The sequence below is a fragment of the Phragmites australis genome, chromosome 17 (genome assembly GCF_958298935.1).
Source record: "Phragmites australis chromosome 17, lpPhrAust1.1, whole genome shotgun sequence".
In the NCBI taxonomy this organism is placed as follows: domain Eukaryota; kingdom Viridiplantae; phylum Streptophyta; class Magnoliopsida; order Poales; family Poaceae; genus Phragmites; species Phragmites australis.
The window spans coordinates 28,194,521-28,212,171 of NC_084937.1; the positions used below are offsets into that span (position 1 = coordinate 28,194,521).

Sequence of the window (17,651 nt, forward strand, 5' to 3'; positions counted from 1 at the left end):
GTGCCTCAAAAAGTAGAGCACTATAGGTATCCATCCCAACCCTGAACATCACAACTCTAGGATGTTAAGTCTATCGAGAGCACAAGGCTCTAATACCCATTGTGATGAACGGTGACGTTATAAGAGTATGAGTTATGACATTTAGAAACTATTCGGCTCCAAAAACTTTATAAGATAAATCTATCTCAATTTCTATCTAAATATGCTCTAGATTTATCTAGTGTATCTACTTTATCGCTTAAGAGGATTGTAACTCACTCTAGTAAGTTTAATTGCAAGTAAGTAAATACGGAAACGTAAATATGGTAGAGAGATAAATTTGGCATAAGAGATTTTTATCTCATTGTATCGATGGCATGAATGTCACCCCTAATCCACGTTAGAGCTCAACGAAGAATAGGCTCCCGGTCGGCACTCGGTCACGGCTATTGAGCCACCAAATCACAAAGATAAGATACTCTTCTTTTCAACAAATATGATTTCGCTTAATCTGTTTCTCCTTAGCTTGCATATATGATTCATATGGACAACTAATCACATCCCTTGTATTTATGGGTAAAAATGGGATGGATATTTTTCGCTCGCCCGATCGACCGAAGGCTTGCGAAGCAAATATAGAATGCAACAATGAATATTCGACACTATTCGGATCTGAGAAAAAAAAAAGGATACAAAGATACTATCATTCGTTCGAAGTATCCGAATGTTAGGTGTTATGAGAAATCATATTATAATTTTACTTAAAAATATGTTAATATATAAGTAGTTTGTTATACATCCGTAGACAGATAATATATAAGTAGATTGTCACGTATCAGTGATCACTCTCTATGTGCTCACTTTAACTATACCCATATATTGTTTAATGTGTTACGTGAGGATGCAAATGAAACGATTTTTTTTATACGTGACTAACTGAAAACTTATAGCACTATCCACTCCAACTAAAAAAATAAATAGAATATGGTACAATATGAAGAAATAATTATTTAATACTATTTATATCTAACTCTAGCTATGAGAAAAAATAAGATAAAATACCTAATAAGCTATATTCATTTGTATCCATTGAGATTACACCTCTACCTATATTGGATCGTGATTCGGTTTTTTCGCAGATAAGCCCTCTTACTCCTCCCACATTTGACTCGTCGTTCTTCTCATCTCAACGACCCGCCGACGTCGGTGGCCTCTTCTGTCCAGCGGAAGCTCCAGAGGAGATGCGCCGGCTCTTGCGGCAAGGACAGGGAGCGCGTGATTCGCCGGCGGCTCCAATGTACGCGGCATCGCTAATCCCCCACCCTCGTTTGGTTCATAAGGGCGCGCCGGACGAGATGGGGGCCTCCGACTGCGTCGTGCCGGCGACGTACGACGGCGATGGCGCAAACCTCTGCAGACTAGCATTCGCAAGCCTACCGCGATGCAAGAGGCAGGCGATCCTTATGTTTTTTTTGTAATGGAATAAAATTCCGGCCTCTGCATGGCGATTTATATGCCACCCATTTTTAACGAAGACGGGCATGGCGATTTATATGCTGTCCTTGGATGTGTAGTTTCTTTGTTCCACAGATAGATGTGACGAACAAAATCACCTGATGACTCGAGCACGACCACGCTGCATTTCTAAATCTAGCAGAGTAAGCGACGACACCTTCTCCCTTGCAATCTCATGTTAGCGTGTGTATCAAGAGACTGGATGTAGAGCAAGAAGAGGAGCACTACTGCTGATCCGAACTAGTTCAAATGCAGTAAAATATATGCATCGTCTCCAGATGGAAGCATGAATGGATAGATATATGACAACTCAATACCCCACAAATCTGCTTTACTCAACTGAAAACTGGAGCATCTGAAATACATTTACTCTGAAGTCTGAATAATACAGGAGCACCGTGCAAGGACACAGGTTCTCCATTTTGTTTTTCTTTTAAAAAAATGCAGATAGGAGAACAGCAATTACGCAGGCCCTATGAGTTCTTTGCTTAAGACAAATCCCTCGGCTTGCCACAAAATGGGTTCCCCATTGCGGCAGATCCTGGAGACCTGGACTGTAAATCTGTTCTAGATTTCCCAGCTTCAGTTACCACCATACCAGATATGCTGATGAATCCATCACTGGGAACGCAGAGGAGCTGATCACTGATTCATATTTAAACTAGCACGAGCATTGGAAACCATAATTGGAATCTGGGACGTGCCAGTAACAGCATAAAAGCCTGGCAGGAAAATGCAACAAGAATTGCCTTTCTTTGCTGGCCTGGCAAGAAAATGCAACACGGATTGCCTTTCTTCGCTGGAATCGGGGAACTAGAACAATTAACTGCAGAAAATTGAACAGTTACAGGTATTAAACTAAATACTTAGAGCAATATTTCTGAAAAAATATTTACGAAGCTGGAAACCTAAGGAGTGTCTGAAACACAATATACTACAGAAGGGACCAAAGTTCCCTTATAAGTAATCCATAAAGGAGGAATGCAACTACGCAGGCCTCCCATGATCATTTATTTAAGATAAAAAGCTTCCAGCTTCGATTACCATGGGCTTCACTTGTTCTGCAACATGGACACTGCTGCCTTGTCCGTGAACCAAGTGAATTCTCCATCTTGAAGTACAGCCATCTCAACAGGCAGCAGATCAGATGAAGTTTGCTTGTCTGAAAGTGCTTTCTGCACCGCACCAGCCTTCCCAGCTCCAGTGACCACCATAGCAACATATGCAGATGAGTTGATCACCGGAAATGTAAATGTAATTCTCTCTGGTGGCGGCTTAGGAGAATCCTTGATGTAGGTGACCCACTTCTGGTTCTCATTAACAAGAGGGTGACCTGGGAAGAGAGAGGCGATGTGGCCATCAGGGCCCATTCCCAGAAGCATGAGATCAAACCTGGGAAACCCAGTTGCTGTTGACATTGCGATCACGCCATTCTTAACAAGCTGCTTCAAGCAAGTTTCATAGTCATCTGCTGCTCCCTCAGCTGACAAGGCATCATTTATAGCATAGACTTGCCCAGTAGGAATAGGCACCTAAAAAGTTGCAAAGACAGCACACAGTTACTATATGAGCTTTTGAACACGTTAAAAATGACAGAGAACATCAAACCTTCTGGGAATGGAACGGCTGGACATAAGAGCACATTTCCACTACAAGTCTCACACACTCTTTATCTAAAAAGACAGTTCCACAGATGCTGTCATCCATTCCTCCATAAAGACCAAATACTTGACAAGGTCATACTGAGCTTGAGACATTAGAATTTTGACCATGAACAAATTCAAGCAGTTTAAAAACTATTCACTGTATACATGCAAACCAGAAAAAGATGCGTGAACATTTCTTGTTTTTAATGACCCATCTAAACAGTTGGCAAGACGTGAGTCTTGAATTCACTATCGATGAGACTGAACATTTGAATCTATTCTTTGAGTATCATTTTGAAAAGTAATTACCATAGATTCATGTGTTGATCCACGGTAGTTGGTATCTAAAGAACGGTAACAAAATTGGTTGAAGAGTATCACCAGATTCTACAAAGCCACTGTAGAATTGAAGGGCTGAAATGACAAGCACAAAGGTTCACAAACCAGTCATGTAATTCTTATGCAAAGCCAAATATTGCCAGAGTACCAGACATTTGTATCATGCAATGTATAATAGTAGGCTCGGTTTGAGTTCTAGTATACCCATGCAACATGTTACGTATGTTGACGACGCCAAAATTGAAGTATAACACAAAAAATAAGTGAATCTATGCATGCAAATGATTTTAACTATCATTGCAATCTACCTGCTAAGTTAATTAGATGAATTCAAGTATAATTTATTAAAGTACAACTGTTGCAAAAAAATAGTATCATACAGTTTCGGTGAGACATCGTATGCTTTCTCACGAAGTCACAAAATTTTCCACAAGGTATGAAGACAGCTCAAAGCTTATTCAATATATCATGGTAAAGCTAAATAACCTGTCAGTAATGTTTATAACAACTAACCACCACTTGTTGGTACGTTCCTCAAATAACGATTAACCATCAGGAATTCAATCTCCAGACGTAGAACTGTAGAAGTTTCAATGCAATATGCAGGCACACATAATTTTGCACAAGAATGCTTCATTTCTCCATCGATCCAAGTATAACCACAATCCCATTCCTACATAAATCTCCATCTATGTCTCCTAATAACCCGATCAGATAACAGGAAAGGCGTAAATCGGTAAATGAGCACAACCAGCAGTTGCAGAAAGAACAATACTAAGTGCAAGAAATTGCGGAGGATACCTTAGAGAGGAACCCATCCAAGGCGAGCTTGTAGTTGCTATCCTCATGGTCCTTGGGTACAACCCTCTCATCCACCCAGAAGACGTGCCACTTGCTCCAGTCCACCGAGTCCAAGTACGGTGGCTCCGTCAGCTTCCTGCGAAACCAACAACGAGGAGAGATCTTTATGTGATCCGCCAACACCGGAGGAACGGAGAAAGGCGCGATCTTTTTTTTGGGGGGGGGGGGGGGGAGCCGCCCAAGAACCTGAGCGCCTTGATGAGGGATCCGCCGGAGAGCACGGCGGTGAAGGCGCCCCTCTCGGCGGCGAACTTCTCCGACAGATCCGCGGTGTACTTCGCCAGGGACACCGCGAGGTACTCCTCAGCGTCGAAGATGAGCAGCTTCTTCTTGGACCCGACGTCGGAGGCGGCACCGTCCGTGGCCATGGCCGCGGCGGGGAGAATGGGGGAGGATGAAGAGAAGAGAAGGGGCTCCGAGCCAATTCTTCTGCGGCTGACCGCTGAAACGCGAGATGCCGGCGGCGAGCGGCGGCGGGTGAGGGGTGGGAGGAGGGCGGCGGCGGCGGCGGAGACGGAGACGGAGGTGAACATTGTTGTGGTTGTTTGTTGTTATAAGAGGGGTGTGATGTGGGGCAGGTGGTAAAAGTGACAGGTGGATGGAGAGGCGTGCCGTGTTTTGTACCGTCCAGATCGAGATGGACGGGTCTTCTTCATTTTCCATTTAACTAGGGGTGGACGTTCCTCCCAGTATGGCTTTTGTTCGGTAGCATTTTCGGTTCGAGCGGATTAAAATTTTGCCAAAATTTTATAAATTTTTAGAATTTTAGATGAGAATGAAATATCTAATTCTGGATTTTATTTCACTAATAAATGAGACCTATAGAGCAAATGATAAAAAATGATCAAAATGTTGACAAAAATCCGGTTCTTTTATCGGTGAACGAAATAATAGTAAAATGAAATTAAAAATCCCTAGTTGTAGTAATCAATAAGTTCAATAAAAACCGTGCTTTTAAAGTATGGTTTCGCTATATATTTATTTTCAGTACAATATCGACAAACATCATTTCTACCGAGTTTCAATTTCTTGTTGTGTCTTGTGGTCAACATAGTATGAGAATGTTGCACTTTGCAGCCATGCAATTTCCAGCACGACAACAAGTTGCTCATTGCACTACTGTGAGACTCTGTTCACATATCTCCTATATCAATCTCTTAATTAGATAATTAATACACGTAATATAATAATTATGATATCATATAAAAGTATTAAAGTTACAATAATAAAAATATCTTAATTATAGAGTATATTACAAACCTTACCAACAAACCAATAAAAATATAGCGGAACAACAACCCAAAGTCACATGCAGTTAGGGTGCAAACGTGATAGCTAACTCTACTCCTCATCCGTGTCTTCGTCTCTAGCAAAATTGGCATCTGGTTCATCATCTGAATGATAGCAAAAATAAGTATAGAAGTTACTCAGCAAATATTATTCTATTGCAAGGGGTTGATAGATGCATAAAGGATGACTCAAAGATAAAGTTTTACGAGTTTAGTTTTAAGCGTAAAATAGTCTATGCAATTTACGCAAAGGATAACGGGGTACCACCCGGACCTTTGAAAAGAGTCTGGTTATATAACATCCATGAAGCACTTAACAGACGCTTGGGTTCTCGTTGCTCCTTTGACCTTCAAGTAAAATATCTAACTTTGGTCGGGAGACAGAAAGGTCAAATCCTGCCCATATCAACATGCATGGTTGCACTGAAGTGGCTTAGCATAACGGCGTAATGATTCGGTAGTTATACGACTAGGGCATGCATATATAGCTAGGAATTAATACCATGTATGTAACTCAAGCCCCTAAGAACATCCTCACTAGAGGATTACTCCACTTGCCCCCATTAAAATGATTTGCACCCATTTTACACACTATCTTTCATATCCCATACTATATCAAGGATTCCACAATCGCCAAAGATTCATAGCATATGAGTTGAATATATTAATCATTGAAGCGACATCTTCGAAGAGATGTATTCTATCCTAATCATGCTAGATATCAAGGTGTCGTCCGACGCTAATATAGATAACGACAGGTAATCCTATGGTGATATGTATTTTAGATGATGACATTTAAGGTAAATGTGGTTGCACCGCTCCCAGCTCCTGACTAGCTCCATACACCGGTCCCACACTGCAACAGTTGGCAAGCCCAATAACTTCTCCATGAGTTCGGCCGCTCGCTCTAGTGGGAGGGAGCTCTATGAAAAAAAAGGAGTTTTACATATGTGAATTCCAAACTAGATGACGAAGAGGACTCACCAGAACTGATGGTGGGTCCGAAGTACATGTTCGGCTCGTCCTCCCCACCTTGTTCAAAGATGTGATTCTAGTCTGCTTGAAGGGGCTGGATGCACATCATCGTATACTCCTCCACAAGGTCGCACATTCTCATCCTTTGGCGGCCACCTTCTGAAGAAGCGCTAACCTCAAAGCAAATTGTGCATCAGAGATATCCACCACTGGGGTCCAAACGTATTCAATGGCCCGTTTCATAGAACTGAGGGGGATCCAAAGCCAACATCATAGTAAAACCACCGCTCTGGCCATCCGGTGTACCACCAGTTGTTAACGGCCTTCGCCGGAAATGCATCGTCGTACTCCAACCATTACTAGAAATTCAAGCTGCCGAAGCTGAGGGCCCTCTTCTCCCCATCCTTCGCCCGCATCTTTGTTTGGCAACTCGCTTTATGAATAAGGGAGGAAAAGTTCGCTCTCCCTTCACATCCCTCTGCCCGCATGGCCCACTCGAAGATAACCAGACGAGCAATGGCGTTGGTCAACAACTGCGGGAGCTCCACGTAGAAGTAGCGAAGCACCTCTTCAAGGAGCGGCACAGCTGGAAGGCCAAGACCCGCATCAAAGAAGGCCTCAAACACCACGGTCTCATGGCCTAGAAGCTTCAGTGCCACTTTGTTGCGCAGGGCCCGGGCGACGGATCTAGAGGGGATCTTTCCCTCTGCGACCATCCTGTCAAGCTCGACCTCAGTGACGACAAATCTCCCCAGCACGATGGTTTGTCAAGGATGCTTTCGACTGGCGCGATGAAGGTCCACGCTCGACGGCGGTCTAGGTAGCGGCGGAGAAATCAACGCCGCCTGAGTGCCCGCCGCCCCGTGCACATCAACGGCCCCGCCTGTCGATGACATGTCGGCTCTGCCTTGAGCATTGGAACTAGCCATGAAGGTCCCTATGAGGCGGAGATGAGCGCTAGATGGTGGTGGAAGATAGGAGTGCAACGGCCGGCAGCACGCGTGTGCTAAAAGCAAGAACAGTCGGGAGAGTAGAGATACAGAACAAATGCCATTACTTGGCTCGGACCCTATATCTATAAAAACTAAGGGAGGAGTTGTTGCCTCTACAACCGTGCGCGCACGCCCTGCCTCTTCACCTCCAATTATAGGGAGGCGAACCGCTCCCCACGACCCTCCAATGACAAAGCACCATGTATCCCACTACCGTGTGGCAGGACACAACTGTCCCACAAACCACAAGCCGCATTAAATGCCCTCTCTCACAGGTCTAGTCAGGCATCTAGTTCCACCGTTGGAATGGACCCAGAGAACAACTCGAACAAAGACGAAGGGCCATAGGCCCTCCGGCTGCGGAGCCAGGACTGCCGGAGGCCCCTACTCCGAAGTCCGTGGGGCCGACCGCTTCGGTGACCATCCCCGCGAGGTGCTGCTATTGGGGGTTGCTATTAGGGACCTTGATGGCCCTAGCTCCGCTAGCGTTAGCTCATGGGCCACGGACCCATGAAGCCTCCGGAGCCTTCCGGAGTTACCTTGGGGCCTGCGGCCTCCGGAGCCAACCACCCCTAAAGCATGTGGGGATGCCGAGTCGTCAAGCCTTCATAAAGATCAGCCAGAGGGAGTACGCCGAACGTCTTTTGCCTTTTATGAAGTGACCAACATTAAGTACTGGTCACCTCAACAGCCAGCCTGACACACGAGGCAGGGTTGGCGCCGCATTCAGCGACCAACCAAGTTCACCGCCACTTGATGTCCCTACGCCGACCACGGTAGATAATATCTTCTGGACAGGGTTAACAACACTTTATCTAGGCCCAAGCTATGTAATGTGGCTGATCCTAGGTCCTTACTATATAGTAATAACTTGTATGGCACGCCTCAGATAGCACTATAAATATCGGGTCATGCCCATCAGGCCAGGTTCCTCGAATCTTTTTGCGATTAATACATTTAGTATTATCCTACCTCTTCGCTTTCTTCTTCAAATTTGAGTCTCCTCTTTAGAAGAGGCTCTCGCCACATCTTGTTTGCGAAAGACGTTTCGTCTTCCATCAACACTATGTGTTTCAAGGACAACGACTACTACGATAACAACAAAGGCTTTTAGTCCCAAATAAATTAAGGTAGGCTATGCATTTCAAAGGACAGCTCAAAAAATAAAGTAGAGGAAGTAGATTACCGGCCGGATAGAGAAGCAAACTTGTTCGCAAGACTAGGCATCATGCAGTAAGAGGTCCCTTTGCATTGCTACGCCCGTTGACCTGCTCCGGGTGGATCTTCTTCCCCAACATCTTCCTCATGACCTACTTATTTTCACAGATGATCCAAAATCAACAAATGCAAGCCAGGTTAGTGATTGCTCATTAAAAAGATATGCTAGATACATTATGCTTGCTTAAGCTAGTCATCGACTAAAACATACTTGATACAGAGCAAAGTGTTCACGGCATAAATAAACTCGGACCACTTGCAGGATAGCAAGAGATGGTTTAACACGACGAGCTAATGTATCTTTACAAGTTCAGGACATGACACAACTTATAAGTCTACAACACCGTTCTTCTCATGAGCATATGTTCCTTTTGGACACTGACGAGTATGTCTATAGGCTGTGATCACATGAGGGTTCTCATGTCAGATGAACTTGGAGTACTCCAGATTTCCATCCAATGTTGATTAAGTTGGCCATTGTACAAAGATTCTTATCAATGTTTTGACAAAATGAGCATAATTGCAAAACAATTAAGACATGGGCGATAAAAGCCATACCTGACTTAATTTTCTTGTAGCCTTCAGTGACTTCGGTGTTGGCTTTGTTGGTTTCTTTTGATGCATCTTTTCCATGCATGACGTAGGTTTTGAAGTGGATGCCCCAGAAACAATGGTGACATTCTGGCAATTCTTCTCCCCTGGAGCACCTGATGAGAATGCTTCTGCTGCAAATAAATCAGCAAGTGTAGTTCTTACTTTCTCCACCTTCTCTACCATCAGAAGTGGCCGTTCTTGGATATTAGCAACACCTGCCTCTTCCACCTCATCCATCAAGATTTCTTCCTTTACGAAACACGTGAAGGTGTCCTCTTTCATCGACGATGAATGCATCTTGGCAGGAACTACAACAGGTGCTGGTTCAGGTGGCGCTGTAGCCAATGCAACTTCTTTGACCTTATCGTTCCTTTCCTCTTCATATTTCTCTTCCTCCACTTTCTCTTCACCCATGGTGAGAAGCTTCTCTTCTTCAACGCAGGCCTCAGGACAGAGGTCTACGTGATGTCCAAGTGTGCCAATTGCAAGTATACCGCTTAGAAGTACATCACGGAGCAGCAGGGCTTCAGTGTCTTTCTCAGCCACAGAGTCTTCCTTATCCTCCATGGCTGTTCCATTCCAAAAAAGGAATGCTGACAAAATAAGAACAAAGAAATGTATGATCACATGAAAGAGAGGTATCCTAATATGCTTACCTTTGCTCCCATGGATGGTGCGGTACTCGGTATTAGAAGGCATCTTCAAGTTCAGCCAATTAAACACCTGGTAGTGTCATAAGAACATGTAGATCATTAGCAATATCACCTAATACAAGAATTGTGACTTGAGTCTCATGAGCCAGCTTGAGAGATAGAAACTGCAAACACATGTACTTTGTAGCATATACTAAACACAGACAAATGGTGTATCAGCATGAGCTAGCTAAACTGAATACCTTTAGGCCCATCTCTCTAGAACCAATCTGAAATCAGAATAGGAAGGCAGACAGTAGCTCAGACCCTCATGCATGCATGGTTTTATATAAGATACTAGTCTCATAAATGAGTGGTCTCGGAGACAAAAGAATGAACTTTTGGTAGCAACTGGCTTGGCCTGACTCAACTGAAGTAAATTCTTTCACTGAGGTAGATATGCAAACTTGTGAAATTCCCACGCTAGATTCTATTCAAAGTCAGCAACAGACAGATTCACTACTACAAGAGGTGGATAATGATCCAGAAAGATTTCAGCCAGTCAGCCACCAAATTGTGGCGCACTGCATATGCATGTTGCGGCCCCATTTACAAAATAAATCATGCCTGATTGGTGATTAATATCATGCAAACTGTTAACGAAGTAGTCATCTCAGGGTCATGGCATGGTGATTGAAGCTACTTAGATCATCAGATACTTGACATCTGTACAAATATGTTTGTAATTACAGATTTCCAAATAGATGTACTGCAGCACCAATCCTTTCATTTAACAGTAAGCTGGCATGCTTTTATTTGGTTGTTTTATATACGGTATGCTCGTGCATTGCATATAATGCACTAGCCACGCAAAAGGGCTCCAATGGCATAAGTAGCTGCAGGCAACAGGCAGCAGCCTGCAAGTGACTAATCAACCGCAAACTATTGTGGCATCTAATGTCATAGACAAATGGTGACTACAGTTGCACATGAACTAATGGCTGGCAGAGGCATTGGATGCAATTTATAGACCTGTGGTGAAAGTTTTTAGTGGCAGATCTCAAATTTCTTTTACTATATAAAACATGACTTCATTCTCGTGTCACATCTTTCCTTACTCTTCTTCTATCTAATAAAAAAAAATCCTAAAATTCGAATAATTTATCCAGTTTTGCCATCAACCTTCATCCTCCAACCTCCCCATCTCGTTACTGGTTACAAATATAAGACTCATTTTACTAATTAAAATTAAAATAAATAAAAAAATTAGAAGAAAAATTAACAGATAATCTCCTTCTCTCTTTTCGGATCCCATTTGAAATTAAACTACGACATCGACCCCGACGTATTCGTTCGGCAATGCTCCCATGGTGCAGCCATATCTCCATACCTTAAATTTATACTTGATGTTACCATACCAAATATTTGTATTTTTACGTACGAGCACTTAGCTAGTAAAATGTTAAAAGATGATTGACTTAAACAGCTTCGGAAATTTAAGGGATCCGCTTCTGAACCAAAAAAAAAAAAGATAACAAGAAGCAAACGTGCAAGTAGTTTTCAATAATTCTCTCATCTCTGATTAGCTTATCACATACAATGTATTCAAAGATGTTCTTCTGACAGATCACATGTGGCCACTTGCGCCAAAACTAAGCAAATGCAGTGGGAACGAACAAGATAATACTGCATTGATCAGGAAATCATTGAAATAATAATACAAGAGCACATGAGAAGGTAACCTGTCCGGATGATGGTTCTTGAGGCGCATTCCCTGAACCATCCCCATCACCACTATTTAGTATGGAGACGAGATCTGTGTGTCTTCTTCATGGAGCTAGCAAGATCCTAGGTCAAGTGTGTTCACCACCACTTGTCGATGCAGAATAAGCACCCTAGGTGCATGCTGCTGAGGCTCATAAGCGTGGACATGTCTGTTCTACATCCATCTGTCTACAGTGCCAACCTTCCTGCGGACCCATGTCACCCAGATCCATCTGCCTTGGAACTTTCCAAATAGAGTGAGTGGTTTGATTCCACCCTCAGTGGTTTGTCAATCACCAGACCGTAGCTCCTCACCAAATGCTCCTGTGTTGGGGCAACACAGCACATGACTAGTTAGCTCAAGGACCAAACCCTCTGCGCTGGCAGAATGTGAATTTCAAATCTTCTCTACTTAGCAGTTTAAGTTTCTCAACGAAGATAATTAATTTGGTCATTATGGTTGGACTCTATTATGGATTTCTGACTAGTCCCTTTTAGATCATCTGTCTCCACTCTTGGGTTTAGAGAAGGAGATAGTCGCGAGTACCGGTGGTTTCATTATGGGGCAGCTCATATCCGGTAACTGCACACGAAGTCTTCAGAACGGCAGGGGATTTATGGCTACAACTGGAGTCTTTAAGTACCAACCAATTGAATCCGGTAACTCGGAACCACTTCACTAGTCTCGGCAAAAGACAATAATAATACAGTATCAGGTTAGAGCACAGTTCGGCAGCTAGTTGCTTCACAGAAATTGTGAAATGAATAGAAAAATACCAACAGACAGGCACTGCAGCAAGCATTAATCAATGTAGATGACGGACACAACATACCGAATAAAGATATCATACAACTTTTCTTCTACGTGACTACAGTTGATAGCTGATATTTTCTAAAACATGCTACGATAGACTGACAGGAAAGTGTTATAGGTTTACAGTAGATAAGATAGTATTTGACGGATGGGATGGAACGTGTAGGATGATCAGGATAGGTCAGGCATGTCCACTTCTCGTAATGATGACCTAGGAGTAACAGTCTTTGTCAAGCATAGGGCAGTCACCGTTTTTTGCACGGTCTGCTTTTATGTATACGGTACGTCTCGCCTCCTGCTATATAAAGGGGGGACCGAACTTGTAAACGGCGGATAATTTTATCTAACTCATAAGAAAATATACAGGACGTATGATTGTTATCCTAAGAGAGACCTGAACCTAGATAAACCCCAGTGTTCTTGGGTTCCTTCGACAAACACATCCGCCAACAGTCACAAAAAATATTGATCACGCACTTATCGCATAGCATACCCTATATACACTATCAGGTATTAACTCTCGACAATTGGCGTGCCAGTTAGGGGAGCGCGTTTTAACGTTTTGGTAAGCAGTGATAACTCGATTGGACTACCCATGGCCAGATCCATGGCAACCGCTTAGTCCCGTTCCGAGGACCCTGGTCGTTGCGAGGTATTCATCATGGGATATGACCCAGATGAATCCGACTTGCTCCAAGTTTGGGGCACCGAATCGGAGTTCGAATGTTCTGAGACTCAACGTGAAGTTTGCATGGTGAACCATACAGCAGGGGGTAGCGGAGGCCCTCGTGTCCTGGGCACCGTTGATGAGCCCCAGGCCTTGTGCCTAGAGGGAAACCGGCCTGGCACTGAAGAGGGGGTGCTCTGATACAGCCCCAACATAGGGTGCGGCGGTCCTTGGTGGCGTTGTCCTCTAAGCCATCACACCATGTGAGCGTTGGGGACTCCCCTCTTCGCAATATGTCGCTACTCTGTGCTCAGCAACTCGACTACGAGGCCATGACGCTCGCGCAAAACCTACAGATCGTATGAATGCTTCTCAACTGTGAACGTGCTGAAGGGTTCGCTAGTAGCACCATGGCTATGAGATCTCGCCCTCTTGGTTAAGACCGTTCGACGCCAAATTGTGGCGGCAAACACCATGTCTGTTGCAAAGACTGGTGAAGGGCGAGATTGCCAAGAATCACAGTAGGCTACACAGCAAGAAAGATCACGTGCTCCCTCCATGACAGGAAGTACTCGAAGACCCCCGCCGCATCGGGACAACCGACCCACTGACCTGCGCGACTCTCTTCACCAACGCGACCTCTGTGACATGATCCAAGGCCGATGGTTGGCCAGGAGAAGGAAGATCAGGCTCGGTGGGAGTAGAAAAAGAGCAAGCAGCCCTACAACTGACCTCCCAATCGTAGAGAGGCGTCGGACTCCACCTAATCGCAAAGACCACAGGACTATCATTTCTCTCCCTAAGCACGTGCTGCCGCCCATTAGCGAGAGACACCATATTACGAGATGGGGTGCAATGCCCCGCCCGACTACGAGAGGTGCACTAGCCGAACAAGTTCTGGTCGGTCCTAGCCAAAAAAATATGATGGCTCGACCAATCTTCAGGAGTTTCTGCATATTTACACCATGATAATGCAGGCCACAGGAGGTCACGGGAAAGTCATGACCAACTATTTCCCAACCACCTTGGCCGGTTCTGCATGGTCCTGGCTTATGAACCTCTCTCACGGGTCGGTTCACTCCTTGGAGGTCTTGTACGACTAATTTGTCGCCAACTTTCAGGGAACCTACGCCCGACAAGGGGTCAAAGATGACCTGTACTAGGTCAGGTAGCAACAAGGCAAGTTGCTGCGAGACTACATCTGGTGTTTCACCGAATATCATAATACCATTCCAAGGATCAGGGGTGAGTCCATGGTCATAGCATTCTGGAGGGGGGTCAGAGACTAGAAGATGGTAAAAAAAAACTAGCCACCAAGGAAGTTCGAAGTATCCCTGGGCTCTTCGAGCTCGTGGACAAATGCGTGCAGGCCATGGAGGCCCAGGAGTGCCAGAGCGGCCCAAAGCCGCAGCTGACCTCCGACCACGCCCCTTTCAAAGGGATCAGTCAGAAGGAGAAAAAGAGCACATGCAAGGCTAAACCACTCGATGTCATGGTGATCGAGCAGATCGGACAACCGTGCTGGTGCTTTGAGAAAAAGGACAGAAAGAACGGTCGATGCTATTGCTCGATCCATCGCACGGATGCCCACGACCTGACTGAATGCAAGGTCGTGCGGGGCATCATCGACAAGGACCTTAAGAAGCGTAAACACAGGCGCGACGACAATGGTGAGGATTGGGCAACCCCGACCAGTCGGTGCTAGGTTTCCAGTAGGTCAATCATATGGTCCACCATATTTTTGGGGGCGCAGCAACATATTCCTCGAATAGGAAATACAAGTCGGTGGTCCGTGAGGTGTGGGCAACCACACCGGGCCCGAGCCTGCATCTAAAGTGGTTGGAGGTACCCCTCAGCTTCAGCTAGACAGACCACCCCACGTGTGTTAGACGCCCTGGTCAATATCCCATTATGGTCGAGCCCATGGTACACTGGATGGGTCGCGTGCTGGTCGATGGAGGGAGTTCTATCAACCTCCTCTTCGTCGATGCGCTAGATGCCCTGCAGATTTTGAGGAGCGCAATGAATTCATCTCCTCCTTTCTTCAGAATTACCCTCAGCTTCTCAGCTAAGCCGTTGGGGCAAATCGAGTTGCTCATCACCTCCAGCTCGCTGAGTAACTTTAGGACCAAAAAAGTCTTGTTCGATATGGCAGACTTCGGGACCGCTTACAACATAATCCTGGGGTTGAAAGTGCATCTAGCCCCTATGTGTGGTTTTGGTAATTAATGACAATACATATGGACTAACAATGTTGTTGAGATTGTTAGTAGGTTGTTCAATAGGTGATGCATGGAGAAGAGACATGCATGAACTCTAGGTGAATAGGAAGATTGAAAGTACATCAAGATGAATGAGCTCTAGGTGATGCTCGGATGTGATGCATAGAGGAGAAATATGCATCTAGATAAATGAGCTTTTAGTGATGCTCATAAGAAGAAGAAGAAGCTCAATAAGATTAGCAATAAGCTTGAAGGCTAAGTTACTTGTGGAGATCAAGTAACTAAAGGTATGTCTTGTTAATAGAGTTTTATGGACTAACCCGTGTGCTATGTGTTTAATAATGAATGGGGTTAGGTTCTATATGAAGATTGACAATATGCGTGAAGGCTAATAAGTTACTTGTGAAGATCAAGTAACTTAAGGTATAAATGTTGTCATTTAGGTTTTACGGACTAACCCATGTGCTTTGTGCTTGAGAGTGAGTTAGGGTTAGGATCTATAAGAAGGCATAAGTTGAATTGAAATCACATATGCCAAGAGTGAAGAACAAAAGTGGACTCCATATATGAAAAAGTGAATTCCTTGAAGATGTCGAATACAAAGTGGTTTTCTATGGCAAAATGGTGAAGGGCAAGCAAGACTCGGCTGCGATGGACCATCCGTGGTGAAGGGCAAGCAAATGGCTTGGCGCCGAAGGACCAAGGCGATGGTGAAGAGCGAGTGAAGGCTTTGCGCCGATGGACCGTGCGAGGCTATGGGAAGCTATGGATGATTCACATAAATCATATGAAGAATCAAGAAGAGATGGAGTGCAGATTTTATAGAAGTTAGCAACCCTCAAGGTTTGAAAGAAAAAGAAGCGGTACTTGAAAGTTTTCAAATGCTCAAAGTGGTTCAAATGAGTTTTATCTTTGAATTTGAGTATAGGTATGCCGCACTATTAAGAGGGATGCAACGTGAGCTAATTGTCGTGTCTCAGTGCTCAAGAGTTCCCAACCAAACCCAAAGTGAGAGTTTGTTGTTAAGAGTCCGGAGCGGAAAGTGCGGAAGTGTCCAAAATAGGTTTTGGAGTGTTCCTAATTTGATCCTATGTCTTTTAGGTCATGAATTCAGTTGGGATGTGTAGCCCTCTGAATAAGCTTTCCATAGAGTCCAAAATCGTCGAAATCGGACTCCGGGATCAAAAGTTATCGCCGTTTTTCGGAGGTTAGCTGTGCTGTACTCGGAGACTCCGGTGAAGACCGGATTCTCCGGTACCTGGAAAGGCCGGAGACTCCGGTGTAGTCCGGATACTCCGGTGAAGTCCGGATACTCCGGTACCTGGAGTGGCCAGAGACTCCGGGAAGTCTCCGGGGGTGTTTTCTGGGTTAAGTGTCGACCGGAGACTCCGGTGTAGGCCGGATACTCCGGTAAAAGTCCAGAAAAGAGCGTAACGGCTAGTTCTGACACATTCTGTGACCGTTCTGACGCCGTATTTGGATTTAGGGCCGGATACTCCGGTGTTCACCGGATACTCCGGCCAGTTCTGTCAAAAACAGTAACGGCTAGTTGTTTGGAGTGGGTTATTTATACCCCACTCACCCCATCCTTTGGGGCTGCTGGAAGGGCACGAAAAGAACACATTTTTAGAGCCAAAAGAACCTCTCCCACTCCATTCTAGTGTGTGATTTGAGAAGAAAAGTGAGTTGGGTTGAGAGATTGGAAGATTGAGTGCAAGTGAAACAAAATCCGATCTTGAGCACTTGAGTTCTCGGCAAGAAGTTTGATTGCGTTTGTTACTCTTGGAGGTGAAGCCTCCTAGCCGGCTAGGTGTTGCCCGGTGAGCTCCCGCGCGTGTGGTGAGCCGCGGGAAAGTTTGTGAAGGTCGATCTCGCCTCCGAAAGGGAAGAGATAAAGCTAGTGGATCGAGGAAAGCGGTTGAAAGAGACTCGGCTCGTTGGAGCTTCCTCAACGGAGACGTAGGATTCACGGTGGTGAATCCGAACTTCGGGAAACAAATCTTTGTGTCTCCTCTATTGTTTCCTTACTTTTATGTTCTTGCTCAAATCTTTGTGCATATTGCTCGATCTACTTGTTTGTGTGTATTTGAGTGTAGGTTCTTCGTGAATCTACTTGGAATCATCTCCGGGAACACACGACATCA

The 17,651-nt window shown here is 44.8% G+C and overlaps 2 protein-coding genes across 2 annotated transcripts; both read right to left on the minus strand.

Annotated features, from left to right (window-relative positions):
• Positions 1 to 2,371: 2,371 nt before the first annotated feature.
• On the minus strand, positions 2,372 to 4,913 carry LOC133897428 (probable 6-phosphogluconolactonase 4, chloroplastic). The gene is made up of 3 exons (XM_062338162.1): positions 4,527 to 4,913; positions 4,281 to 4,416; positions 2,372 to 3,026 (listed from the first exon to the last, which is right to left on the minus strand). Exons 1-3 carry the CDS (start codon positions 4,871 to 4,873, stop codon positions 2,547 to 2,549), a joined length of 963 nt encoding a protein of 320 aa, XP_062194146.1. The 5' UTR covers positions 4,874 to 4,913; the 3' UTR covers positions 2,372 to 2,546.
• A 3,909-nt stretch (positions 4,914 to 8,822) lies between these two features.
• On the minus strand, positions 8,823 to 10,315 carry LOC133896798 (protein TILLER ANGLE CONTROL 1-like). Its single transcript, XM_062337437.1, has 4 exons — positions 10,304 to 10,315; positions 10,065 to 10,131; positions 9,373 to 9,977; positions 8,823 to 8,906 (listed from the first exon to the last, which is right to left on the minus strand). The coding sequence occupies exons 1-4, from the start codon at positions 10,313 to 10,315 to the stop codon at positions 8,823 to 8,825; spliced, it is 768 nt and encodes a 255-aa protein (XP_062193421.1).
• Positions 10,316 to 17,651: the final 7,336 nt, after the last annotated feature.